Genomic DNA, 27,961 nt, shown 5'->3' with positions numbered 1-27,961 from the left:
ACTCTCAGGTCTGAAAACCCATGTTTGTGATTATTTGTGTGTTCAGTTGTGTTCAGTGTTGGAGCGAGTACAGTGCACTCTCGTCGAAATAATCCACACCTGGTGCATCAAGCACATTATTCCCATCATCGAGACACCAAGTGTCCCCCAGGCCCCCAAAAACCCAAAAAAACCCATCCTCAATTTCATAAACAACTTGAAAAATCCACAAATCTCGATCTAAGAATTCCGCAAAACGTTCTAGAAACAAAAATAAATAAATAATCGAGTATCGGGCGACGACTGGTGGTGGCAGTATGCTCTACACTGTCAAAATGGCGTTGATCACTTCAGATTGGCGGTGAACATTGGCGAAAAAAGTCCACGATAAAATCAGTGTCTCACTAATTTTCCAGAGAAAAGTGGAATAAAAAAATCAATCAATCCAGGAAGATATTCTAGTTTATCGTTGTTCAGTAGCGATCAGTTTAATTTTCACCCCAATAGTTTGAATTCCCCTGACACGAGGCACAACGGAGGAACGTTCAGGAGGCGTGTTGGAACACGTAAAAATCACCGGATCATTTTCGGACGGATTTTTCCAACATACTCAACATAAACAATAATAAATCATCGAGTATTGCTCAGCAATGCTCGTTAATCACCTCAATATAGTTCCTGACAGTTGCATCGGAATTATCGTGAAGAGGGAAGACAAAGGGACGTCATCAATAGTGAGATACGTCGCCAATAACGCTTGTGACCCTCAAGTGAGGAGTCATTAGGTAAGTTCTACTATTTTGTCATTATTCTTCATAATTCAGGAAATTTAGCATTATCCTAATTTTTCCCCGTCCTGGGAGGTCCCCTGGATATCCTGGAGCTCATCTGCATGTCGCAGCATCTCGTGAGGGCATTTGAGATTTTTGGGAAAACCCCCAACCGCCATTCTTATTGACAACGCCAAAAAAAATGGAATAAAAACATATTTAGCTCAAATATATCAACAATTTGGCGTGTCAAGGGAATTCTCTCTCGTTTCAATCCACGTTTTGGAGTCCTCGACGTCATCAACAGTTTTCCTCTAGTTTTTACTGTTCTCAGAACCCATTTTTTTATTGCTGCACTAACCTATAATGACTGTGCAGTTTGAGGTGTCTCAGTGAATCTGTTTCGGTCCGTTGATTTGTGCTCGAAAGAGGTTGGAATTCCACTGGGAGAATCCTTGACCCCGTACGAAAATCACCGATAAGGCAACATCTGCGAGCAAAAGTATTCACTTCTTGTGGAAAAAAAAAGAAAGTTTTCATTTTGTTGACGTTTCGAAATGGCGACTCCACATTCCCTGGTGATGTTCGGTTTTTCCCATTCGTCGGGGTGACATTGAAACAGCCATGGCTCGTTGAATTTGCACGTCGATATGTGCCACCTATTGCATGAAATAATGCCATCAATTTTTACCTATTCCTCGGAGTTAATCTATTACAATTTCAAATAAAGAATTACCCAAGTATATTCATCGGTATTGAAATATCAGTTTTATTTCTAGTGGTTCAGGTTAACTTATTGATAGAAAGATGTCTAAAAATACTCGTAAGGACATCAATCATGGCATCTTGGAACGATTATTTGTAGATTGGTAACGTGATGGTTTTATTGTTATTTATTTCAGACCCCTTTTAGACAAATACAACCTCCAAAATGAAGATCGATCGCAGCAGATTGAAGAAGTGTACTTCGGAAGTGCCAGCAGAATGTCAGGCATTGATAAGTAAATTGCGATCGTGCTCCCACACCGAGCTCCTCGAGGAGTTGAAGCAGATCGACGCCTGGACATTTGGAAAATGTGAATTATTTCACTGGATCGATGTCCTGGACCTTAGTGACAGTATCCTCGAGGAGGCATGCGCCCGCAGCCCAGACAATCCCTGGGAATTGGCGTGCGATCTTCCTCAGAATAGAGAAGCTAAGGAGCTTCTCCTCTGGGTCCTCCACTTCACGACCCTTTTGATTGAGCACTCATTTTCACGTCACCTCTACAACAGCATGGAGCACCTGGTCACCCTGCTCTCCAGCTGTGACATGCACGTGGTCCTGGGTGTTCTCAATCTCCTCTACATGTTCAGCAAACGCAGTAACTTCATCACACGTTTGAATAATGACAAACGACAGGCACTGCTGAGTCGATTGAATCACTTGGCTGAATCCTGGGGAGGAAAGGAGAATGGATTTGGCCTGGCTGACTGCTGCAAGGAGCACCCGGACAAGGCCTTCCCCGTGAGTGCAACGACACTTCACTTTGAGTACTACGCTGAGAATCCCACGACGTCCTCGGAGGCTCAACCCACCACCCCCAGCTCTCGCAAAACCAGTCAAACAAATCTCGTTACATACATTCACATCGAGAATGTTGACAAACTTGGAAAAACACCAGCCCAAATAATGAACGATCTTCTGAAGTATTACAATGTACCTCAGGATCGACAGATGGCTCTTTTCACTCACATTAGACTTGCTCACAGTTTCTCAGACTACCGCAGACGTCTGCAGTGCGTTCAGGCCAGACTTCAAGCCCTCTCGGTTCTAGTGTATAGTCATGCTCTCCAGGAGAATGCCCACAGCCTTCTGCATCCGGGACTCCTCGAGGAACTCGTCGAGCTGCTCGAGCTGCCTCATCAACATCTCGTAGAAATTCGAGCAGCTGCTCTCAGAGCATTAACCAGCATAATCCACCTGGACAGGAATCCACATTTCCCTAAGAAACCAGGGTCACGGCTAAATATGATTATAGATGTCACTGGAGCGAGCTCTTATCACGGATTTCTCCCAGTTCTCGTCAGAACCTGCATCACAACACTCACATCACCGCAACCCGATGGACAGCTCTTTCCTTTACCTCTGGCAACTGCTCTCTTCAGTTTTCTGTATCATCTGGCGAGCTATGAAGCTGGGGGAGAGGCCCTCGTTTCCTGTGGCATGATGGAAATTCTTCTCAAGGTTATCAATTGGCCTGGAAGTGAACTCGAACACATTACCTTCGTAACACGGGCTGTCAGAGTAATCGATCTCATCACTAATATCGATATGCAAGGGTTCCAGGCGCACGGAGGTCTAGGAAGTTTCATAAATCGATTGGACATGGAGGTGAACGTCTGCAGAAAGGAGCAACCATTCGAGATCGAGCCCCACATGTACAATCAGGAAGTTGTGGCCATGAAGGATAAGTCTGAGGGCCCTGAGGAGGCTGGACCCTCCGGCCTCAGCAGCATCGATGAGCGCGAAGAAACCTCGAATCCTATGGAGTTTTCAGAGGACGAAAATACAAATTCAAAATTCGAGAATAAAGGAGAGCAGAGGACTGAGGGCTCGGGGAGGTCTGGCAAAACTTGTCTGCCTCAGAGAGCAGCTCTTTTAAAATCCATGCTGAATTTTTTGAAGAAGGCTATCCAGGATCCCGCCTTCTCGGACAGTATCAGGCACGTTATGGAGGGTGAACTGCCGTCCTCACTGAAACACATTATCAGTAATTCAGAATACTACGGGCCATCATTGTTCCTCCTGGCGATTGACGTGGTGACAGTCTACGTCTTTCAAGAGCCTTCTCTGCTGTCGTCTCTGCAGGATAATGGACTCACCGATGTTGTCCTTCATGCTTTATTGATTAAGGATGTGCCAGCGACCCGTGAAGTGCTGGGCTCACTTCCCAATGTGTTCAGTGCACTGTGTCTCAACCAGAGGGGCCTCGAGTCCTTCGTCAAACGACGACCTTTCGAGAAGTTGTTCAAGGTACTCATCTCACCGACGTATCTCTCAGCCATGAGAAGGCGCAGGTCTGCAGATCCCCTTGGGGACACAGCATCCAACCTGGGGAATGCAATGGACGAACTTATGAGGCATCAGCCCAGTTTGAAGGTCGATTCCACAGCAGCTATTATCAAACTTCTCGAAGAACTCTGTGTTCTAGGGTGTGATCCTAGGTATGTATGCTACAGGGCTGCTAATAAATCAGAGAACTCTCCATCGAACTCGAGCTCTGGTAGTCGACAGTCCTCAGGACAGTCTGTTGGGGTTGGGGTTGGGGATAATGGAGCAGGTGGAGGAGGAGGAGGTGGTAGTAGTAGCGACGAGGAAGAGGAGGACGAGGAGGAAGCCAGTACTAGCTCTCATCCCCACAGGGAGGAGCAACCTTCACCCTCTCCAGTACAACCTGGACCACCTCCTCAGCAACCTAGAGAAAAAACACCGATAGCTCTTGTCGATTATATTCACAATGTCATGAAATTTGTGGATGCAATACTGAGTAATAACTCGACTGATGATCACTGTCGTGAATTCGTTGCGCAGAAAGGGCTGGTTCCACTACTGTCGATTCTCGGGCTGCCTAATCTGCCGGTGGATTATCCGGTGGCCCAGGCTGCCCAGTCAGTCGCATCGGTCTGCAAAAGTATTCTCAATCTTGCTCATGAACCCCTCGTCTTGAAGACAGGACTACTTCAGTTAAATGAAGTATTAAATCTTCTGAAACCACTTCACAGTCACATGGAGTCACCAGGAGGCTCCGTCCTTCTCCACGAGCTCGCATCAGCCCCCAACTTAGAGACTGCATTCACGAGTGACACTGCGACTCCTCTACTCCATGCCATGAATGCAGCCCATGGCTACGTCGTGATGTTCGTTCACGTGTGCAGAACGAGTCAAACAGAAATTAGAAATCTATCGATGAATCACTGGGGCTCCGAGGTGGGCCTGTCTGTTCTCCAGGGTTTATCCGAGCTATACATGTCCCTTGTCTGGGAGAGCACTCTCCTACTGGCCCTGTGCAGCGATGACAACATTCCTCCAGGCTGTGATTTTGGAAAAGAAGACATGGATAAATTGATTCCAGCGGAACTGCGAGATGCCGATGCATCGACCTGGCCCAGTACCTCCGCGGACATGGGCAGCAATGGTATGACAACAGCGATGGAAGCATTGAGCACTGATCCACCTCCAGTGTCAATGGAAATTGATGATAAACCGAGTACAAGCACTACTGGACGAGCATCTCCCAGTGCTCATCAGTTGAAATACATAAAGCCCCTGCTAGGGGCGTCATCGCGGCTTGGACGAGCATTGGCAGAATTATTTGGCCTCCTAGTTAAACTTTGCATGGGCTCACCTATTAGACAGAGGCGTGGTCAACAGCTCCCAATGATGCCCACAATTCCAAATTCTGCAGCACGTGGCGTAGCCTGTGCCCTGAATTGCCTCCTCACCAGAGGCCTCTCCTGGGGCAAATTGCCACCCTCGCCTATCCCAAAATTCAAGCTGACATTCCTCATCTGCTCGGTGGGATTCACCTCTCCAATGCTGTTCGATGAGAAAAGACATCCTTATCACCTCATGCTCCAGAAGTTTGTGCAATTGAGAGGACAGAGTGCATTCTTTTCCACTTTTCGTTGGGCCTTGTCTGGGGGTGGACAATTTCCATTGTCAGAGGGATTGGAACACCCAGACCTGCCCGATGGCACTGGGGAATTTCTCGACGCCTGGCTAATGCTCCTGGAGAAGATGGTCAATCCCAAGGCGATCCTAGACTCTCCTCACGTTGGATTATCCAAGTGTACAGGGGTGTACAATCCTTACAAATCATTTGACCCAATAAAATACCTCCAGAATGTTCACAAGAAGGCGTTCGACGCTGTGATGCTCATGTGGGGGAAGAAACCCCTCAAGAATTACGGGGCCAGGATGACAGAGTCAATTTTATCGATATTGAGGCATATCCTGAGAGGTGAGAAAATTATCAAAGAGAGGACTGAAGAGGAGGAAGGAGGAGAGGAAATATCGGGAACGAGTACCAGTGGAACCGCAGCGACTAGAACAGCCACCACAGAGAGAAGAGAGGATCCTGAGGCTGATGTAAATCCTGAGCACCTAAGACAGCTCATGGATATGGGATTCAGCAGGGCTAATTGTGTGGAAGCACTTCTCCATAATTTGACTGTGGAACAGGCCACTGATTACCTTCTGTCTCATCCAGCTACACTTCGCAGGCCGGAAGCACCTGCAGGGGACACATCGACAGGGCCTGTTATGGATCTGGATCTTGTTGATGACCAAATAATGTACGCTATTGCCATGAGTCTAGGGGATAACGATCCCAAAAAGGCTTCAGGGCCTGAGGAGCCTGTCAGAGACACTCCAATCACCGAAACCATCGACGATTTCACTTCTACTGCCCTCGAACAGTGTCTCAATCTTCTTGATCTTATGCCTGATACTGTCTACAGGGTCTGTGATCTTCTGGTGACAATAACTAAGAGAAATGGGGATGAGTGGAGGGATAAGATGCTGAGACATCTCATCAAGGAGATCGACGAGCTCATGGATCATTTGATAGGCATTGCCCTTTCCCAGGATGAAGATGCTGGAACTAAACTCATAGAATGTGAGGAGGCGACGAAAATTGCTGGAAGGATATACCTCTACACTCTGTTCTTCGAGGGGACCTTCCAGGAGATGAGAGTCCCATGTGCCCAGATTGTCAACGAGTGTGGAATACTCGATCAGCTGGTTCGTCTCCTGGTGATCAGTGAGGGTCCACTAACAGCTATGAAAAACAAAGTTGCGAAGGAGAGCAAAGACGGTCAACCTGTGGTAGCTAAAACTCCAAAATGGCTCGCTCCACTGCTCCTCTTAATCGATCGTCTGGAGAAGGTAGCTGTTCTCACTCAGAGGAAGCAACTGATGCACAAGGTGACCAATAGAGTGTGGAAGTGGTTCGATCTGAGCACTGGAAAATGGACGCCTTATTCATCGGTTAATAATCGATTGATCAATGATGCTTACTGGGCTGGTGAATCCAGTGTAAGGATCAATTACTCGAGGAGAAGATACTTGATAACATTCTCTTGCATGACACAAGTAAATGAGGACAGCGACAACAGGAGGCCCATTACCATGGGTTTCAAGTTTCAGAATTCAAATACTGAGGAGTCGAGCTCGAGTTCTGATTCTAATATGGATACAGAGGAGGTGACCACTGAGGATAAACGTAACACAGTGATCGAGGGATTGGATCCTAGCATTGCTCCTAGTATTGTCAGGGCTTGTGTCAAACTACTGGCAATTCCAGTTGACAGGGACACACTCCATGCTCTCATGAAAGTCTGTTTACGATTGACTCGAGACTACAAGAATGCTGAAGTATTCGCTAGAGAGGGAGGTGTTCAGCTTCTCCTAGATATGACTCAGGCAATCAGTTTCATAGGGTGTATCAGTCTGAGTACACTTCTGATACGTCACACTCTGGAGGAACCTCGAACCCTTCGTCTGGCGATGGAGAAGGTCGTAAGGAGCAGAACCCAGGCGAATATACCCCCTGCCTATAAAGAAATTCTCTTCATGACAAGGCAAATCAGCAGTGCCGTCTGCAGAAATCCTGAGGTCTACCGAGAGGTCTGCGAGAATATTCTCAGGGTTGATATAAGTGTTCTCAAGAGGGACGATGTTGACAATCGCCTGGTGGTGAGGGCCCTCCCCCCTAATCACTCATCAGCAATGCCAATGGCTGAAGATGTGGCTGTCTCAGTCATTCATGATCTGCTCGACGCCCTCATCAAGCCGGTGCCTGTTTTCCCTGACGATAATACCCCAACACCCACTGGCAGCCCCGAGAAAAAAACAACAACATCCACATCGACAACACTTGGAGTCTCCTCGACATCAAGACGCAACGAAGTTCGAGGGAATGCAACTGCCAATGGGCCCCTCGACGACGATGATCAGATCGTTCCCCTGAAGATGTCCAGTGACTACTTGAATAATGGAAAAGTCGAGCCTGAGGAGGCAAAAAAGCCCCTCCTCCCTAAATCAGCTATTCTTAAAATGTTAGCTGAGGCAGTGAGATCCTACGGAGCTGTTGCTAATTTAATCACCGAACACAGCTACCGAGCTGGACAAAGTGAGCTGGTCCCAGAGGACGTTTCTGCCCTGGCATTCCTCCTCGACAAATTACTACCAGCTTCCCCTGAGAACTCTGGGGATAGACAATGCAGCAGCATGGCCAGGATGCTAATAGCTGCAATAGCCTCGTGCAATCATTCCCCCGATGCTCAATCCAGTCTCGTTACTGAAGTCAAAGCTGCACTCACCAGAACTCTGGCACAGCCTGAAAGCTCTGAGAAACATGCACAACTCCAGCTACTCATTGGCCTCATATCCACGATGATCGACAGCTGCCCACCTACATCTCACTCTCAACTGCGAGCTCCACTCAAGGTTCACCAGTACAATAACGTTAATTATATCGTGAGAATCATGCTGCGGAAGGGAATCATAACAGATCTGGCGAAAATTCCACACAGTCTCGATCTCTCCAGTCCCAATATGGCAGGCACTATAAATGCTGCTTTGAAACCACTGGAGACACTCTCCAGGATCATAAATCAGCCCATGCCAGGGGCTGTCAACAACAAATTCCCTAAACCAAAAAACAGAACTATTCAGGAAGAGCCCATAGGCGATCAGACTGGAACGACTACTTCAGAGGCTACTCATGCTGTGGGAGAAGAGGCTAATGAAGATGCCGAGAACACTGAGCATGACATATCGCTGAATGCTGAGAGCCTGGAGCCCACCTCTGAGAGCCAGGTGCACGAGGAGGGGGATGAAGCTGCTTTGGAGGACATCATGGATCAATTGCTCGAGAGGTATGACGATTTTCTTGGTTGAGGGGGGGGTTTAGAGGTAATGGGTAATGGCTCAGTATTGATAATCCAGTAGTGTTCTGTTCTCCAGGGACGGCTCTGCCGTTGCAGAAGAACCCACGTCCCGTTCCCATCGACCAATGGATATCGATGACGAGGGTCTCGCTATGAGAGATGCTGAAGGGGATTTCGATCCCACCAGGGATACAACCGTAAGAGTAACGTCGCTTTTTTTATTCGTTCATTAAATTAGGGAGGTTCAGGGAATTTTTGGAGTTTCTTACATTCTCATATTTTCGTTGTCGAATAACCCGTTATTTCATCAGATATATTCACCTCGTGGATGATAAACTCTAGGAATTCTCCTGAATATCTTTATGGAATAAAAAAAAGACTACTGAATCTAATCGAATAATTGAATTCCCAGGAGGACCTGATGAGTTCGGATTCAGACTCAGATTCAAATCCATCCGATGACAACGAGGACGACGTTCAGGACGACGAGGATGAAGAGGAGGAGGAGGAAGAGGATGACGATGGTGAAGAAAACGAGGAGGAGGAGGAGGATGAGGAGGAGGGCTCCTCGAATTACGAAGAAGACGGTATGGACTACTATGAGGACGTGGGTGAGGGAATATTCAGAATGCTACCATCAGCCGAGAGAGACGGCAGTAATGTCGTTATGATTCAACATAATTTTGATAATCACGAGAACAATTCCACTACTCCAGCGTCAACGAGACAGAATCATCCATGGGGTTTTCCACTGCCACTGGGGCTTTTTGAAGATCTTCCATCAGTGTCAGAGTCCAATGGAATTGGCTCACACCCATTGCTGATGGCCCAGGGTAGTTTAGATACGGCGAGTACACGTGCCCAGAGATCTATTCGCCAGAGGAGATTTCAATACCTCCACCTGGCCAATTCGAGAAATGCAAATCCTCCTGTTATACTTCAAAGACTTCTTGTGCCAGCTGCTCAGTCTCTTCCTCTATCAGCCACTCAAATGTTGGCTTCCAACTTCAGGGATACTAGAGTCGTCCTCATGGATAATAATGGTCTGGGAATATTCTCGAATCAAGAGGAGGAGCAGATAGATTTTGTCGATCAATCTGGGTACCTCTTTGGACCGAGTCTGGCAGCGACTCTCAATAATATTCCCACAGCACTTCACTGGTGGATCGAGGAGAGCAAACAGCTCGATGGTGATTCTCAACCAGACTGCTGCGTTGGTGTTGTTCACAAACTCGTTCCCGGCCTCGAGAAATACCGAAATGTCGAACTAGCTGAGAGGAAGGACAAACGAAAGAAACAGCACGCTGACAAGGACACAGATAAAGAAACCAAAGAGAAGGAGAGTTCAAAACCACGTGAAACAAATCCAACGAATGCCACAGCAAGCGACCAGGAGCAGACATCAGGCTCTCTTTTGCCGATGGCTGCCGAGGATGCCCTCGATGTCTCAAGACGTCTTGCCGATGCTGTGGAGGCAGCAGTTGAGGCTGTTCGACAGGAACGTAATCGTGATGAGAATATAATCGAGGTCACTGGGGACATGGAGGTCACCCTCCCAGAGGACGAAGTCCGGGCTCCTTCAACACCGACACCTCCTCCTCCCCCACCTCCCGAGGAGAACCGATCATCACTAGCTGATCATCATGCTACGCTGGAATTGGCTGAAAGTATTCTCGATTCTGTACTCCAGCCAGGTGCTGAGGAGGCAACAAGACTGCGAAGACTGACGACAAATCGAGAGCCTGACGAACTGAGTTTGAGTCGTTCCACCACGTGGCTCACTCAAGCACCCGTTGAGGAGGATTCCCTCGGGGTTAATCCCAGGGAGTCGAGGGATCCTCACGCTTGGGTCCACAGATTTTTGGCTCTCGAACAATCTCGAAGAGAGAACAACGCTAATGTCCCTCAGGACGCTTCAGCTTCGTCATCGACAGTTGAAAGTGCTCCAGTGAATGAGCCGCCATCGTCCACACAGGCCCCAGAGCCACAGACACAGTCCCAATCCGAGCAGCCACCGGTTTCCATTCAGGACACAGCAACTGCTCAAGAAAATCGTCAAGATTCTCAACCGCAGGACTCTGCTGAAGGACAGCAGACGTCCTCATCAGAATCGCAGATTCCTGATGGAGTTGACCCATCATTTTTGGCTGCTTTACCCGAGGAAATGCGAGACGAAGTGATCGCTGAACAACTCAGGCTTCAGAGAATTCGTCAACGAGCTCAGGCCACGGTCGTCGAAGAGGTGACAGGCCCAGTGGAGGTTAATCCTGAATTCCTTGCTGCGCTGCCTCCCGCTATTCAGGAGGAAGTTCTGGCTCAGCAGAGGCTGGAGCAGCAGAGACATGCCGCTGCCTCAGCAAATCCAGCAGACCCTGTGGATGCTGCTGCATTTTTCCAGAATCTTCAGCCCTCACTACGACAAGCTATACTCACAGATATGGAGGAGTCACAGATGTCTGTACTCCCCCCCGACCTCGCTGAAGAAGCTCAGAACCTACGGAGGCAGTGGGAAGCGAGAAATCGTCACATGATGCAGGAGAGATTTCTCAGTCACGTCAGCCAGGGCAACACTACCCTCTCAAGCATCCTCAGGAACTCTGGAAGAGGTCGAGGCAATCCGAGGTACGCAATTTCTGGTGTCACACCGCGAGCTCAGTGGAGCTCGTGGAATCACCGAGGAGATACCACTCTAGGGCATCAAAGTGCTGGATTGAGACTTCGTGGGAGACAACTGCTGGATCACGAGTCGATGGCTTGCCTTCTGGTGCTGCTATTCGTTGACGAGCCGAAAATCAATACTCTCAGGCTCCACAGGGTCATCAGAAATCTCTGCTACCATGGAAGCACTAGAGAGTGGGTTGTTAGAGCCCTTTTGAATATTATGGAAAGAAGTAATGATGAGAATAAAGAGGCTCTCACTGATTTCACTGGAAAATTCAAAAGGAAATCAGTTCATCCAGCTATCGACTACTGTTCCCCCAAATTGTCAGAGTCAAGGAATAATTTCCAGTCGTGGTTGAACATCAGCATCGATGCAGCTCTGGGATGTCGAGCCAATGTTTTTCACATTGTGAGACATGGATCGAAGAAGGCTGATCGCCAGGGAAATATTATTGCTATTCATCCACAGGCAGCTCCCACTGTTTGCAGACACACCTTGGAGCTACTGATATCACTGGCCAAGAGTTTTCCAGGGTACTTTGTCCCCACAAAATCGAAGGAGGAGGAGAAACTCAAGGAGAAGGAGTCAAGTGTCAAGGAAGAGAGTGGAGCCAAGAGCAAAACAACATCGAAATCCACGAAGACAGAGATGCCAGACTTCTGGGATATGCTGCTTAAGCTCGATTCTTGCGCCTCGAAGAAGGGGAAATCAGTCGCCAGGACACACTCCAGTTCAGCAATTGGTGCTGAGACAGAGCAGAGTCTCACATCATTCGAGTCCTCGGCGTTTGGACAATTAATTTCAATGCTCCACTGGTCGGTCGTCAAGAGGAGCTCCCAGCTGACTGACAAACTTCTTCGTCTACTGTCTCTCATCTCCATTGGACTGACTGAAGTAAATCCCTACAGAAGACAGGATGCAACTAAAAATAAAAAAGTTGAGCCCAGTAAGGAGCAGAGTGTGGCAGCTCCCGAGGGACACCTGAGGCTCGCAGTGCAAGTTCTCACGAGTAAAAGTTGCTCTGAAGAGGGTCTCGAGGATGCCACTGCACTTTTACTCAATCTCTCCCACTGTCCAGATCCCACCAGACAATTAATCCTCAAGCTTCTACTCGAAGGAGCCATGGAGCTAGCTAATATGGTTTGTGAACATATCAACGAACTGATGAAAGAGCTCAAAGTGTTGAACCGAGAATTGAAACGAAGGAATTCACTCGAGGACCAGCCATCAACCAGTGGAGGTTCAGCACGAGGCATTCTCATGGACAGATTTACCATGGACAATGTCATCGTCACAGCCCCAGCTAAAATTAAAGCAGCCACTGACCTCCAGTTGCCCTCAATGAGTGCACTCGTCAGCAAGACATCTAGTCAAGCATTTTTCTTACGTATACTCAAGGTCATTGTGCAGATCAGAGAAGCGGTTAATCTGGCGAACAAAAAGAAGAGTGAGAGTGCACCTGGAACGAGTGAGACTGCTATGGAGACAGCGAATACATCGCAAGTGCAGGAGTCGGCTGTCGACGATAACGCAACGGCTGATAATTCAGCTATGGAGACGGCTCAACCAGTTCAGGAATTACCAAAACCCTCAAACTCCAAGGCTGAGGACGATAAATCGACATTACCACTGTTGAGTGAGAGCCTGGTCTTGGATAGTTTATGGGAGACTCTCAGTGCTTGCCTCCTCGAGCTAGAACACACTCCTGATCATCACGCTGTCCTCGTTCTCCAGCCAGCTGTGGAGGCATTTTTCCTGGTGCACTCCTCATCGAGCACCTCCTCCAAGGATCGCAATAACGAGACTAATAATGAAACTCGAGAAGCTGTAGCCGATATGGCACCAGTCTCCCCTATTTACTCCGACTCAGATGGAACATCTGCCAATGAAATATCAAATAATTCTGGAGCCTGGGACCTCGCACCAGCGCCTACCAAGACTTTGCCATCTGATCAGCTTAAGTTCCTCAAGTTTGCTGAGACCCACAGGACTGTTCTCAATCAAATACTCAGGCAAACTACAACGCATCTAGCTGACGGGCCCTTCAGTGTCCTCGTGGATCATACGAGGGTTTTGGATTTTGACGTCAAAAGGAGGTACTTCAGGACTGAGCTCGAGAGGATGGACGAGGGCATCAGAAGGGAGGAGCTCGCTGTTCACGTGAGGAGGAGTCACGTCTTCGAGGACTCCTTCAGGGAGCTCCACAGGAGGAACGCTGACGAGTGGAAAAACAGATTTTATATTGTTTTTGAAGGAGAAGAGGGACAGGACGCTGGAGGACTCCTCAGGGAGTGGTACGTTATCATCTCCAGGGAGATATTCAACCCCATGTATGCACTTTTCACTGTTAGCCCTGGCGACAGAGTCACTTACATGATCAACTCGTCATCTCACTGCAATCCTAATCATCTCTGCTATTATAAATTCGTGGGGAGAGTCATCGCGAAAGCTATCTACGATAATAAACTTCTCGAGTGCTACTTCACGAGGAGCTTTTACAAGCACATCCTTGGAATTCTCGTCAAACACACCGATATGGAGAGCGAGGATTACAGCTTTTACAAGGGACTTGTTTATCTCACTGAGAATAATATCACGGATCTGGGGTATGAGCTGACTTTCTCGGCGGAGGTCAATGAGTTCGGGGTCAATGATGTCAGGGATTTAATTCCCAATGGGAGGAATATCGTCGTAACCGAGGAGACCAAGCTGGAGTACATTCGGCTGGTTTGCCAAATGAAAATGACGGGAGCCATTCGAAAACAATTAAATTCATTCTTGGAGGGATTCTACGACATCATCCCCAAACGACTAATTTCAATATTCAACGAGCAGGAACTCGAATTGCTTATAAGTGGTTTGCCAAATGTTGATATCGAGGATCTGAGAGCGAACACAGAGTATCACAAGTACAGTCCCACTTCACTACAGGTAATTGTACAGTCCGTGGATGTTATCACTCGTAATTATCGTGTAATTAATATTTTTTTTGTGGGGAATTAATAGATTCAGTGGTTCTGGCGAGCTCTTCGTGGTTTCGATCAGGCCGATAGGGCTAAATTCCTTCAATTCGTCACGGGAACCTCTAAGGTCCCTCTTCAAGGCTTTGGAGCACTGGAGGGCATGAATGGTGTACAGAAATTCCAGATTCATCGGGACGATCGTTCAACTGATAGATTACCGTCCGCACACACATGGTAATTATCCCCTCATTAATGTGTCTAAAATCGAAATTATCTAAATCGACTTGTCCTTTACCTATTCGCTACTCAACAAATTACTTTGAATGAGTTTTCTCATAAAAATCATTTAAATTACAGTTTCAATCAACTCGATCTGCCAGTCTACGAGACATACGATAAACTGCGTAGCAATTTACTTAAAGCAATCCACGAGTGCAGCGAGGGATTTGGATTTGCATAAATTGTATTTAAAAAGCGATAAACCCACCCGATGCAAACAATAACCCAATTACTTCATGAATTAACACAACCCCCAAGGCTAGAAAATTCACAACAACCGATGAAATTCAATGTGAACGCCAATCCTTTCGTTCGTTATTTAAAATATTTTTTTTACACGATATGAAGAAAAAAGACAAGATGATAAATAAACCGCGAGCCGACGAAATAAATAGTTCCACTCGGTTATCGGTGGATATACATAATTAACTAAAGCGTATGTACATACATGTACTCATTTTGGGGGGATGTAATTATAACTGAATCACTGTGCAACGCTTCCCAAATGTCAGAGTTTATTTTGTTGAAGAAAAAAAAACTGAAAAAAAAAACGATAAAAAAAGGTAATAAGTAAATTTTTGCAAAAGTTTGTGCAGAGCTTAAAGTTGACTTTGAAAATAGCGAAGGAAATGAAAAAAAAAACAATGATTTAAAAACAATAATGGAGACTTTAGTTAAGAAATCGGTCGTAAGGATTAACAGTTAAGTTCATTTGTAAGCAATTAATAAAGAAAAATTGAAAAATAATGATAAAGTAGACGTCTTAGATCGTTGAGGGATACGAGCGCATCAAGGAAATAAGTTGTAAGATATTGGCACTTGATGACATGCAGTGATCAGTGATTATGATTAGCTCGATTATCAATTGGGGTACTTTGTTCTTTTATTTTATTTTTTATCCATCTCCCTGTTTATTTTCGGGCCAAGTGAAAGCGTAAGACTGCAGAGATCGACGCGTTGTAAGTATGAAAGTGTGAATGCTAACTAATCGTGACAACAGCCTAAACAAAATTACAAACTCTTTTTTTTTTCCAAGCGATAAATCCTGTCCCCTCATGACAGATGGTTGTACACTATTTAGTATTAATAATTATAGATAATTTTTAAATGGTAGTAGCTCATAATTTTTAAGTAATATCATTTTAATATTAATCATTCAAGGAAAGAAAATTGTGATGTTATTAAAAAAGGGAAAATAACGAGAAATACAACAAAATATCATTGTGTTATTTTTTGGGTAGTGAGTACTTCGGGCTTGTAACGAGAAAAATATATTATGTATTTCGTATTTACAGATACACACGATTGATATATTTCTTTTTACAAAAGAGGGATGAATGATAAGATGATTCCTGTTATTATTTCGGTGATTTTTGGTGGGTTATTGACTGTAGAGACCCATCCACAGGTGAAAACAACAGGCGTTGACGAATCCTTCGATCAGACTGTGGATTTCACTCAAGTTAAACGGTGAACTCGTCAGTTCAGCTGATTTTCGATATACCGCATAAAGTTCCTGGATTGCAATAATTGGGAATAAATAAATTTCGAGTCAATTGACAATTAGAATTAATGTGAATAATAAAATAATGTGAATTTATTGATAAGATAACGTACCCCCCTGGATGTATGCAAATCAATCGTCAGCATCATGAAAGCCTGTAGATAACTTGGATGCAGTATCAAATGATGAGTAACATTGCCATCAGGTGTGCTGAACTGCTTGTGGTGCTCCTGGTACTTATTCTGCAGTACTTTGGCGAGGGTCTGGTACCACCCAATGGGCTGATTAACAAGAGGACTCAGTCTTCCATCGAGTGCAGAAAGTGTCTCAGCCTTTGCCAACGACTTGAGCTCCATAAACTCAGCATAACTCATCGTCGATTTGTTCTCCAGTAATTTATTCCACAGAAGATGGGTTCTGCAGTGGAGTGTTCCCCTCTCTATCATATTCGTGATGTGTTGTCTGGCGGCCTTCGCCTGAGAGATGATGAGCTGCTGCATCAGCTGTTCATGCGAGGAATAGTATCCCAGATAATTAATAGACTCCTGACGAATCTGCATAAAATGAGGGGATGACTCTGGAGTGTTGCCAACACTAATCAGAGGCGATGGTGGCACTGGTGGAGGAGTTGGTCCCATCTCCCTCTTATCATTCTCGTGGTGATCATTTTTCTCTCTTACTGAGCTCGCCGAGTCAGAATTGCTCTCATTGTACTCAGAATCCGTGTTGCCATCGTCCTTGAGGCTCTTCTCCGAGGAAGGCACTGGAGTTGTCGCCCCAGACTCCAGGAAATTCTCCACCTGAGCCCCAGTCGCTGTCTTCACAACACTGTATACAGTCCTGAATTTTCCCAATTTGTTATTCTCAACTTCTCTCTTCGGATAGAGCTCTCTCTTACTCGTTAATATTAGATAAAATCTGAGACTGATCTCTGTCTTCTCGATCTGGGGCGATTGGTCCTGCTTGGAGACGATTAGGGCGACCGTAAAGTCATCGGTGTACTTGGTGTCCTGGGCGTCGCAATAGCTCACGAGAGGAGTACTCTGGAGCCTCACCAGGACGTATTCACTGTCCCTAGTATCCTGGGAGTCACTCGTCATCCCAAACACCTGCATCCCGTACGTCTTCTCGTGGGATAATAAATAAGAGTAAAGAGTGTGTGCCGGCGTTGTTAAACTGCTGACATTGACGACATCACTGTACACCAGGTTCCTGGCGAAATTCGGGGCTTTGCTGTAGTACTTTATGAAGTCGTCCAGGAACTGTGTCAAGTGGTATCCCTGCTGCAGGGACCACTGGCCAGTCCCGGCGATGTACGAGTGAATGCACCGAAGATGAAAGTCATACGTAAATGAGTGAAGGTGCATATTAATTATAATCTTATCACAGGCATCGACGAAACTCGACATGAACTGATTCAAAGATCCAGAGCTGGATTTTGTCTGGAGGCGATTGCACTCGATTACGTGGAGCTTAACGATGAAGAATGGCTCGGAGAGATGAATCTCGAAGACGAGGATTCCCCCCAGCATTGATTTCTTGAGGTAACACACCTGGTGTGGATCATCAGAGTTGCTCGTGTCACCGTCGATCTGGACTGGGTGGAATCCCAGGAGTTGAAGGTACTGTTTGTACTCAGAGAGCATCGAGGCGCAGAGTTCCTGATGCCAAGCGTTCACTGTTTTCTCGGAATTTTTATCGAGCTTCTTGTAAAGTTGGGAGACTTGGGAGCTGATCGGAGAGATGGAGGATGGTGGGGTGAGGGAGTGGTCCCTGGTGGCTGCTGACTGGAGCCTCCATTGAGGCAGAAAGAGGATTGGGGTGTGACAATAATGAATGAGTCTCGAGTGTTGTTTGAAGGTTTTGAGTGTGAGCGCTGGCATTGGGATGCTGGGTGCTGCACTCCTGCTCTGCCACATGGAGTACAACTTCGTGAGGTCCTCCTTCGTTTTTCTCTCACGTTGGTGGAGGTCCTGCAGATCGCAAATACCCTTCACAACAGGATCTGTTGTGTTGGGAGGGTACTGCATACTCGGTCTGGCATCTCTCATCACTTGACCCAATAATCTGTCCCACGAGTACTGGGGAACGGACTTCATCAGCTGTCCACTCCTCCTCGGCCACTCCTTACCCTCTGCTGTCAGGGGAAACCTTGAGAGAGTCTCCAGGTCCGATATCTGGTACTGGGGACTGTGATCATCGCGGTGGTAATTGTCACCTGACTGATGATGAAAAATCCCCAATTTCTGGAGGGTAATGCTTGAGAATAAAATTGATCTCGATGACAACCAAGTGGCCAGGCTCGTCGTCTGCTTAATCAACTTCTCCGATCTCTCTTTTGACCAGTTGTACATGTAAATCACCACCTGGTGGCTCTCCACCTGGGCCAGTAGTAATCGCTGGCGAGGAATGAAGGTCGACTCCTGAATGAGGGGATTAAATTTCTGGAGAAGTTTCTGATCCTTCGGAATGAGGGACTCGGAGTCAGGAACATCGCTGAATGAGGCTCTCCACTGGTTGAAATTCCTCGCTACCACCACTGCCTTCGTAAAGGATCTCTGGTCGTCCTGAGGGAATTCGTATGGCACGTAAACAATTTCGTCTTCGTTTCTCGCCTCCAGGGCTTCTGTGTTTTTATCGATTCTAAATGGCAACCTAGTGGATTTATCGATGGAGTCGTTAATAACAAATGGTTGTGACTGTCTCAGGACGAAGCTTCGAGTGGAAGTCTCAGGGGCATTGATTCGGATTAAATTTTGGAGCTCCCTAACGATCGTCGGGATAGGATGTCTGTGCTGAATATTAACCACGTGTTTCTTCACAGAAGGGACTCCCATGTCCAGAGCAAACTGGAACCAACAGGGAAACGTCCTATGATAAATTTCGTGCAATTCTCCATCCTCCCCCAGGTCGTCCACCCCCAGTCGTCGATGACTCTGAGATTCTTTCCTCGGTGAGTCCTCCTTCAAGCCCTCCACCAGTTCTTTCTTCTCCTCCACTGGAACAACAGTCAGTGACACAGGAAGTAGAAGGTATTCAGTAACTAGATCCCACGTTGCGTACTTTATCGCAGCCCTTAACTTCTCCACGAGTGTCTCCAGGTACACCCTCCCCTGTTTCCAAATTCTGAACTCGATGGGTGAACTTGCTGACGTACAGGAGCTAGTGCCCTCATACGCGTTCGTGGAGACGACGTCCTTGAACTCCTCAGGGGATAAATATCCAGGGAATTTTAAAAGGCAGTCAGTCTCGTTGAGATCCTTGGAGATGGCCATGGCGATGCAGGCGATCCCTTTGTTTCCACTCGATTGACTCTGATTATTCAGGAAAATATCGGTCTCGGGGACTCGCTTGTTAGATCCCTCGGGCTGTGAGTAGTCCTGGAAATGATAGTGACCTCTTGGGTCTGTGTACTTGGGTATGTACAGGAACTGCAGGATATTCTGCCTCAAATAGTAAGCGAGTGCGTCCATGTGAGAGACGTAATAAGGCTGAATGGAGAATTGAACGTATGACTCTGGGGATCTGTAGGGCTTTTGGATAAAGTGAACGTCTGCTGGTGTCAATTTGCACATTGGATTCCTAGCTAGCATCACAGATAGCACCTCCAAGATAGCGTCGTCCAGTCTATTATGGAGAACCTGGACTAGCTCCTGCTTGACTTCAGCCCCAGGCTCTGATATACCATGTACCATTAGCACAATGGAATCATCGCATTTGCTCAAATAATCCGAGTCCTTCTCCCCGAAGGATCTGACTCTGGGTCTGGTGTCGTCGGTTCTCGATTGGTCCAGTTGTACCCCCGAATTTCTCGACTGGGACAGTGAAGCGATGCTACTACTCCTGGAGACCATCAACTTCTCATCGGACTCTGATAATTTATTCTGCAGGGGCTTGCCATCACCAGTCTGCTCATGCAGTCGAAGGTAGAAAACATTGGAGTTATTCTCCCTGTAGACGAACATGTTGTTTCGGTTGTTGACTGAGAACCTATTGAGAACAACGTGCAGAGCTTTGATTCCTCTGGACAGCCCTGACCTTCCAGGTCCTGTTTTTAATCGAGGATGCAGGTGGAAGGTGACTTCCCAGACGACTGAGCACCTGAACATCCCTGGGACCATATTCACGACTGATTCGTGTTTCAGGGGCATCCCAGATTCACTTGTGGAGTCTGCCCTCCAGTTGTGATCCTCGTGGGACTCTGGCTCCAGCAGAGAATCACAATTCCTCGTATCGTGTAGGCTCTCCAGCAATAAATATTGATTTACCCTTCTGCAAATGGCAGTTATCTGTGCCACCACCATCTTCTGCACCTGTCTGTATCTGTCCACCTCGGGGGAGGCAAACTCCAGAAATCTGCAGTGAAAGTAAACATTGACGTGGTGCTTGTGCACTTCGAGGATCAGCCAGAAGTTGGGGAGAGTGTCCCTGCGTTTGTCGAGATCGACTAACCAGCAGCAGTCGTCCTCGGAGTTGCTGGAGTCACCCTCGTACCCATCATCAGTTCCTGGGCGGCCCTCACCGATGCTGGAGATCTCCGAGTGACACCCTGGGGGATCTCCAGAATCTTGTCTCGACGTTCTGCTATTCACATCCTGGGGACTGTCAGAGTCATCCAACTCCACTGTCGATCTCTCCTCTTCTATCTCGATTTTATCCTGAATGCTGGTCTCAGTATCGTTCGTCGTCTTCTCGTCTTTGATGAAGTATAAAAATCGCTCGAGTTGCTTTATCGTGTACCGGTCCACCTCCATCTTGATGAGTTCCTCATTGAATTTCGGCGCACTATTGCTCGAAGAGAAGACGAACTGCAGAGGCACCTTGTCAATGTGACAGCTGGTTCTTCCACTTGACTCTGACACGTGTTTAGCGACGAACTCCAGCGTCTCCTCTGTTGGGGGGCTACTGTCAAGGAGTGCTGTTGCAATTTCATCCCTCAGAAGCCACTCGATCTCCAATCGCAGCTTGGAAATGGCGTCATGCTGGTGATGAGGTAGATGAGCTATCCTCTCCCTCAGGAGAATATCCTCTGACAGTGCTGTATCGTTCCCAGGGCTACTCTCACTCTCTGTTTTTAAACTTCCCACTGGTGAAGCACTACAATATGACGTTGTCCTCAAGGCCACCCTCTCCAGACTCACCTCCAGCACCTCCTTGGGTAAATTCAGGCAGATGATGTCCAGAGTTATCTTCACATTATTAAAATCAGACACGTTGTAATCTTCCAGGTGTTGCTTGAGTTCAGCAAAACACGTGGGGAGGAGTTTAACAGGAATACTCGAGAAATTCGATCTCGAGTGAACTGAACAGTTGAGCTGGAGAAAGAGGGGCTGCTCTTTGGAATTTCTCTCGTCCTCACGTAGATCACTGATGAGGGACTCTGTTGAATCGTAACTGGATAGCTTGACCTCGTCCCTCAGGTTGGAGTTGGGCCAGGTGCCATTCGAGGACACTGTCTTCATCTGTCCCTCGAGCTTGCACTCCAGTTCTGATGGAAATGTAAAGCCCTCCTCCAGATCATCATCACTGTCAGATCTATGAAAGTCCAGCCTGTCAGGATTATGAAGAGGAGAGCAGTAGTAGAACTCTGGATGGGCGGGCACCGGTTTAAAAGCCACCTGAATTATCCTCCTGAATTTATCTCGAATGAGATTGTGCAGGGGTTGATACTCAATGCACGAGCTGTAGTCCTCGTGCTCCGATCTCCGGAGGTGGATCGATGGATTCAGATGTTTGCAGACTGTCTTCAAATACTCTGTAATATTTATCTCGATGAGGGATTCCTCGCACTGCTCCACAGCAGCCTCCATGTCCTCGTAAGAGAGTTGAAGCTGGAGGGAGAGTGATTTGTAGACAGCAACGACGAAGCAGTGGCAGTGAGCCAGGTTCAGAAGTTTGCAGTGCTCCAGAAGGCTTCTCTGGTCGTTGAGGCCATTGTCAGAGTCTTCGCTCTTAGGCTCTGGAGATGCTGACTTGCAATCATTCGAAGACTTCAAGTTGATGAACTCCTCGTGGAGGTTCTGACCAACGGAAAACGTGTGATTTTGGTAAATGTCTCTTGACCTGGGGTACTTCAATTTATTGATGAGAACCTCGATGAGAAGAGCCAGGGAGCAGTCGTACACGTACACAGGGAGGATCAGTCCCGGTTTAGGACCTCCCGAAGACACTCTTCGTCTTCTGTCTGCTTTTGGTGTGCTCTCTGCCGTTGTTGTTCTACTTGAAAAATTTGTCTCAAAGTCCAGGTGCTTTGGAGGTGGAGAAAGATCGAATTTCTTGGGTGTACCGAACCACGAGGGTATGGATTTCTCCTCAAAGGGGGATATCTTGTCGAGTTTCTCCACCGATTTCTCTCGCGAGTACTTTCGATGCTTTTGTGGATTAAAAAGCGTTCGAACGTCTCTTTCAGTCGAGGGGAGAACTGTGAGAATTATGTGGGTCGTGCTTATACCCTTGATGAAGCATCTCCATCTGATTGAATTCTTCTGTTTATCCGTGAAATCTTGGGGGAAAGGAAGGGCCGGTGAAGCCTCTCGAGGACGAGTGAAAAGCATTTCTGTGAATTCTTGGGATTCCGACGGGGTCAGGAGGATCTCCTTGTTGTGAAGATGCTTCATGTGATCCATGAGATTCTCCAGGAGAATACCGTTAGTGTTTTCTGAACCCTCTTCTGGAAATGCTGGACCATCAGCGAACATGGAGAAGAGGAGTTCCGCTTGTTGGCACTTTGGAAGAATACGTAGAGCATCGAAATTGAATAATTTATGATCTATACCCTCATCCCTGGGAGTATTGAGAAACGATTTCGATTGTGCAAAATTATTGACAGAGGTACGTCGCGATGGGCCCCGATTGCCCTGATACTGATTATTTTGGTACTGATATCCATTAGTCACGTCGACACTTGCCTCCCGAGCCTCCACCTGACTCAACAGACTCAGATGCTCCAGAGTTAAAAGAGCATTGATGCACTCCTCGTCGATTTTGCATATCTGAAAGAAAATAGAGAAAAAAAAAATCTTCAAACAATTCATCCTACTGCGCATTGCCATTTATTACGATATAATCAATGACAAATTTAATCTACAATTTCATTCACAATATTCACTCGTCAGAATTTGATACTGGATGGAGAAAAAATGAAGAGATCCAGGTGACCGGAATAAGTTGGAGGAGTTGAATCTCACTTTCAATACCAAGCGCAGAGACCACTTCTCCACTTGAACCGTTACACCTCGCTCGATCCAGGAATAATAAAAAAAACTAAACACCAGGTGAGAGAGAGAGAGAGAGAAAAAGACAGATCGCAGAGATTGCCAGGGGATAAAACCTCGACGATAGACACCAGGAGACCCTAAGCTGGAAGAAATAGATCTGGCAATTAATTCGAGGTTGCGAAACCCACTGCCTAGATCCTCACTTCCAACTGAGTGTCTCCAGGACGTGGATAAATCAGCAGATCGAAACAGGATGAGACACTTTCACTATCACCGGGGATTAAAAATAGCTGGTGTCTTCAGGGGAGGATCACGAGTGACTGAGATGAGTTCGACACGAAATAAAAACTAAAATGACTCGTAGGCCCAGGTAACGTTGCTTGGGGCCCATATATACCTACGGAGACTGATAGGAAAACCCAGGCCTAGGCCCCTCATCGATATCGAGCCCCACCCTGATAACGATAACGATACCACCGAGATAGACGACTCATCGTGTCACAACTTCAATTTTTTTTTCTCGATTTAATTGATTGAATCTTTTTATTTTTAATTATTGAAACGATTGGTGCAAAGGTCCACTCCCGGTCCACTTCGTGTAATTCATCTTGTATGAATTTCTAGGAGTCTTTAAGATCCTAGTCTTATCTCTTCGGGTGATAAGGGAGGGAAGGTAATATTTCGGAGGTTTGATTAAACAAGAATTATATTTTTTCGTTCCGTCGAAGGAGTGAGATACGACAGTGAGACGTTTTTCTTTTCCTACCAACGGACTGAGATGATTTGAGAGGTTTCATATCAGCGAGAGATAAGATTTCACCGGGAGATTATTTTCAAGCGAGTATTATTTTGAAGAAAATAAAATTCGTGTGGAGAATAAAATAATTTTTACTCAGAGGAATATTAGAAATTAGGGGAATAATTAAATTGAAAACACTTTCTGGGAATTTTTAGGTATCGAAAAAATAATCTCTGGTGGTGATATCTCTGTCCAATGTTTGCTGAGATATGTTCACGACAAAATAAACCACTTGAAAATTGTCGTGTCCGAGAAACAATTCTCTTTTCGACTGATTACGAACAATTTATCAAGACCGCGGAGATAGCACTGGTGATTCTCTCGGGTTTCACAAAATGTGAACGAGATAAATTCACATTCCCCTACGTTGTGATTATATTTTAAGAAGATAGAATAGAGAGGTACCACAAACGACGAGATTGAAATTAAGACATAGTTTCTGTTTGATCTATTGATGTCTGTGCAAGTATTGATCCTAGTTATCTTATCGGGGAGGTGAATTTTAGGAAAACGAGAAACTCTTATCACTTCGGACTAGAATGACTGTTGGAATTATTGTTCAATCTTTATTTTTCTCCATTAGTGTCAATTTACTGCCATTTAATTGAAAATTCCTGAGGTGCCATAATTACGAGATCGATTGGATTATTCTATCCCAATAAATGACAACTTGTAGAAGATAAGGAGTTATTAATTATTCGCAGAGATATTTGAACAAATAAATGAGACTCACAGCATCTGGAAATTGATCATAGCTGAGTCCATCCATGTAAATCCCTGTGGGATGTCCAGCCTTGACCCTTCCACACTGTGGCTCAATCCACACTTCCGTCACGATCTGATAATCCCCAGAGCCCTCGGTGTCCTCATTTCCACCCTCTCCATCAGCAGTTCCCTCGTCACTCTCATCCTCAGTCTCACTGTCCCTCTCCACACTGGGACTGCTAATAGTGTGTGGAGGAAATATTATGTACTGAATTACACAGGGATGATACTCATCCATGGCCCCCAGCATTTCGACCTCGAGGACCATATTAATCACCCCAGCAGCAGAGTACGCAAAATTAAATCCCTCATTGAGCCTCATCTTGGTGATTGTCGAGAGAATTCTAGCGATCGCAGTGATATTCAACCTGGGAACAACGATTCCAGGGATTGTCTGGATAATGGGTCTCTTGACGTTCCAGAGCCATCGAAAATGGAAGAGGTACCTGGAGAGAGTGGTCGTGAGAACTCCCCCAGGTGTCTGAACACTCTTGACGACGGGCTGTGTCCCATCGGGAAAAACTACAGTGTTGAAATCAGTGGGCATTCTCTCGTACCGAATTAGAATTCTCTCCAATGATTTATGAATAATCGTGCAACAGGGGGTCTCCGTCATCTCCATGGGTCTGTTGGGGAGTGTGAGCTTGGAGAGCCTCTCCACGAGGTCCACAACGACATTGTGACGAACAACCCCTTCAGTTCCCCCAGCAAATGCCACATGCAGCACAACACAGAGAGCCTTCGAATTGATCCTGATGACTGAAAATGACACCGGGGGTTTCTCCGTTTCCCTGTAGATAAATTGGACGTACGTGTGATTCTCCACGAGAACAAAAGTCGCCCAATTTTTTAGCATAGCGTAGAGAACAGCGGCACCCTGACGACACTGGATGCACTGGAATCTTCCACTCTGATTGGCCTGGTGCAGGTACTTGGGGAGAGGTCTGTCGTGGGTTAAAATGAGAGTCACCCTCTGGGAGTGCATCCAGCGTGCCCATTGATTCGAGTCCAGGGATGCAACTGGTTTCCAGATTTTTCCAAATTGTGGGCATACAGCATCACTCAACTGGACAGCAGTGGCCACGGGATAGGCAGGAAGATAGAATACTGGCATTCCACTCCTGATCGTGTCTGAAACGTTGTACCACGTCCAGCCTGGCTCTGGAAACCAGCTGAAGTGCTCCAGCATCGTGTCATTCTCTGTGAGAGAACTCAGGGTCGCCCAGAATCTCGACACCACGTTCTGACGGTACTGAGACTTCAGGGGCTTCTTCGAGAGGCAGGTGATGTCGTGGAGGAACTCGTATGGAGCCTCAACAGTTATTGTGTACTGGATTGTGTTACAGGTGGCTACTGAACGTGGGGGCCAACTACTCGAGATGAAGTACTCGAGGAAGACGTGGGTCTTCCAGGGAAGGATGAAACAGATCTCAACACTTGCATCTCTCAGAGACATTCTTTTAATGAGATAACCATCCCTCAGCCTGCAGCAGAGAAGGCTGCTCAGGGTGCAGGTGACTTTATTTTCAATCTGCTTTTTCCTGAGGAGCTGAGGCTGATGGCCATAGAATAATGAATTATCTGTCTGCCAGTAGTTGGATTTTATTGGCTGCTCACTGGGAACTGTCCTGTACAGCTGCCAGCATAAAAAATTCCTGTGATAGATATTCATGTCCTCGGTGGTGGAGAACTGGGGTATGAAGGCCATGTAGCAGCCCAAGGTTGCTGCTGCCAGGAAACAGAGAATATCCTGATAAGGAACGAGACCGTTGGCACAGTGGGGGTGATATGCACTCCCCAGGTGGAGGAAACTGCAGGCTATCGTGGAGGCCCTCAGCTGCTGGACGATCGAGTCCAGTACGTAGACGTCTGATATCCCCACGATTCCATCAGACACGATCACCAGGTGGGCACAGCTGTACTCTGGTAGAAGGGCCAGCCCAAGCATTCCATACCTCAGCATATTAATGAAACTCGCCTCTGGGGAGACAACAGATGTACTGGGCTGGGTGGAATTCATCCCCAGGGTGGAGACCTCGTCTTCAAAAATCCCTGAGGAAAATCTCTCCCCCTCTGTCCTCGCTATGTTCTCCTCGAGGGAGTTTAAGCGTCTCTCGATAAACTGCATGAGGTAAATTATGTTCTCAGAAGTTATCAACCAACTCTGGACGAGCACCTGCTGCGCTGGGTTCGTGAAGAATGGTGTGTGCACTATTATCGTTACGTAAATCTCTGGACGGAGTATTCTCCTCGTTCCAGGGATCGTGAAGGGCTTGGACACGTTCTCCAGGCACTGTTTCGTCGCCATGCAGACCTCGTCGATGACGACCTCACCTCGTTGAATATCGATTGTTCCCAGAGATGGGCTTAGATCCAGACAGAACACCATACGGTACTTGTGCGCGAGAAATATCACACAGGAACTTGAGGTAATCCTGTACTGATAATTCTGACTCGTGTCATCCGTCCACGGGGACGAGTGATCTTTCGGGATTATCGAAACAATCTCCAGCTCCGGGGAGTCCTCGGTATTCTCCTTTTGGATGGATATCACAGTGTCTAGGTGCTCGAGGATCCACTGGGCTCTGACATTTCGAGATATCGGGAAACCCTTTTTCATCAGGAGGTAGACTGTACCTGCCTCCAGGACGGGCCTCTCCTGGGCCTACAATCATCAATAAATAACAAACAATCACACCATTTGGCAATAATTAATATTCGAAATTCCATAAATACCGCAAATACCTCTCCCTCGGGGCTGTCCATCATCGATAAACTATCTACACTTAATTCAACTTTTAAGTAACAAAAACAAAGATTTATTTACATTTCCCTACGTCTATGTATCATTACGTTATGAATGAGGTGGTAATTATAGTCTGAAAACACCGAGCACAATCAATGCACAATGATAAATAGAAAAATGCCATTTGATTGGGTACTTGAACAAAGGTCACTACTAATGATTTATTTTTGTTGTGTCAGATCAGCTAGTGATAATAACACATAACCTATTATTTTATTTATTATGCAGCTCATCATATGGAGTGTGCAAAAATGTGTGTGAGCAGGAAGTGTAGTGCATTGT

The 27,961-nt window shown here is 46.6% G+C and overlaps 2 protein-coding genes across 5 annotated transcripts; one reads left to right on the top strand and one right to left on the bottom strand.

The window, feature by feature from the left end:
- Positions 1-114: 114 nt before the first annotated feature.
- Positions 115-15,335, top strand: HUWE1 (HECT, UBA and WWE domain containing E3 ubiquitin protein ligase 1). 4 transcript variants are annotated; one of them, XM_011308805.1, is made up of 7 exons: positions 115-764; positions 1,652-8,672; positions 8,746-8,887; positions 9,097-9,295; positions 9,401-14,277; positions 14,353-14,543; positions 14,667-15,335. In XM_011308805.1, the coding sequence occupies exons 2-7, from the start codon at positions 1,681-1,683 to the stop codon at positions 14,767-14,769; spliced, it is 12,504 nt and encodes a 4,167-aa protein (XP_011307107.1). In that variant the 5' UTR covers positions 115-764; positions 1,652-1,680; the 3' UTR covers positions 14,770-15,335. The 4 variants fall into 4 exon arrangements, with proteins under 4 accessions (XP_011307107.1, XP_011307106.1, XP_011307105.1 ...); XM_011308804.1 differs by having other exon boundaries at positions 8,761-8,887; positions 9,097-14,277; XM_011308803.1 differs by having other exon boundaries at positions 8,746-8,881; positions 9,097-14,277.
- A 285-nt stretch (positions 15,336-15,620) lies between these two features.
- Positions 15,621-27,865, bottom strand: LOC105268903 (protein SZT2-like). Its single transcript, XM_011308801.1, has 4 exons — positions 27,619-27,865; positions 24,842-27,538; positions 16,206-23,084; positions 15,621-16,104 (listed from the first exon to the last, which is right to left on the bottom strand). The coding sequence occupies exons 1-4, from the start codon at positions 27,640-27,642 to the stop codon at positions 15,970-15,972; spliced, it is 9,735 nt and encodes a 3,244-aa protein (XP_011307103.1). The 5' UTR covers positions 27,643-27,865; the 3' UTR covers positions 15,621-15,969.
- Between the last annotated feature and the right edge of the window lie 96 nt (positions 27,866-27,961).

This window comes from Fopius arisanus, unplaced genomic scaffold (genome assembly GCF_000806365.1).
Source record: "Fopius arisanus strain USDA-PBARC FA_bdor unplaced genomic scaffold, ASM80636v1 scaffold00062, whole genome shotgun sequence".
In the NCBI taxonomy this organism is placed as follows: domain Eukaryota; kingdom Metazoa; phylum Arthropoda; class Insecta; order Hymenoptera; family Braconidae; genus Fopius; species Fopius arisanus.
This window is presented reverse-complemented; position numbering and strand designations above follow the sequence as displayed.

What these genes read in the sequence shown, in the direction of transcription:
- HUWE1 (XM_011308802.1), top strand. Translation starts at nt 1,681, where the DNA reads ATGAAGATCGATCGCAGCAGATTGAAGAAGTGTACTTCGGAAGTGCCA. An exon ending in ACAGTCCCACTTCACTACAG is followed by an intron (nt 14,278 to 14,352) that starts GTAATTGTACAG and finishes GGGAATTAATAG; the next exon opens with ATTCAGTGGTTCTGGCGAGC. An exon ending in TTACCGTCCGCACACACATG is followed by an intron (nt 14,544 to 14,666) that starts GTAATTATCCCC and finishes TTTAAATTACAG; the next exon opens with TTTCAATCAACTCGATCTGC.
- LOC105268903 (XM_011308801.1), bottom strand. Translation starts at nt 27,642, where the DNA reads ATGATGGACAGCCCCGAGGGAGAG. An exon ending in TGGACAGCCCCGAGGGAGAG is followed by an intron (nt 27,539 to 27,618) that starts GTATTTGCGGTA and finishes TGATGATTGTAG; the next exon opens with GCCCAGGAGAGGCCCGTCCT. An exon ending in ATGATCAATTTCCAGATGCT is followed by an intron (nt 23,085 to 24,841) that starts GTGAGTCTCATT and finishes ATTTTCTTTCAG; the next exon opens with ATATGCAAAATCGACGAGGA.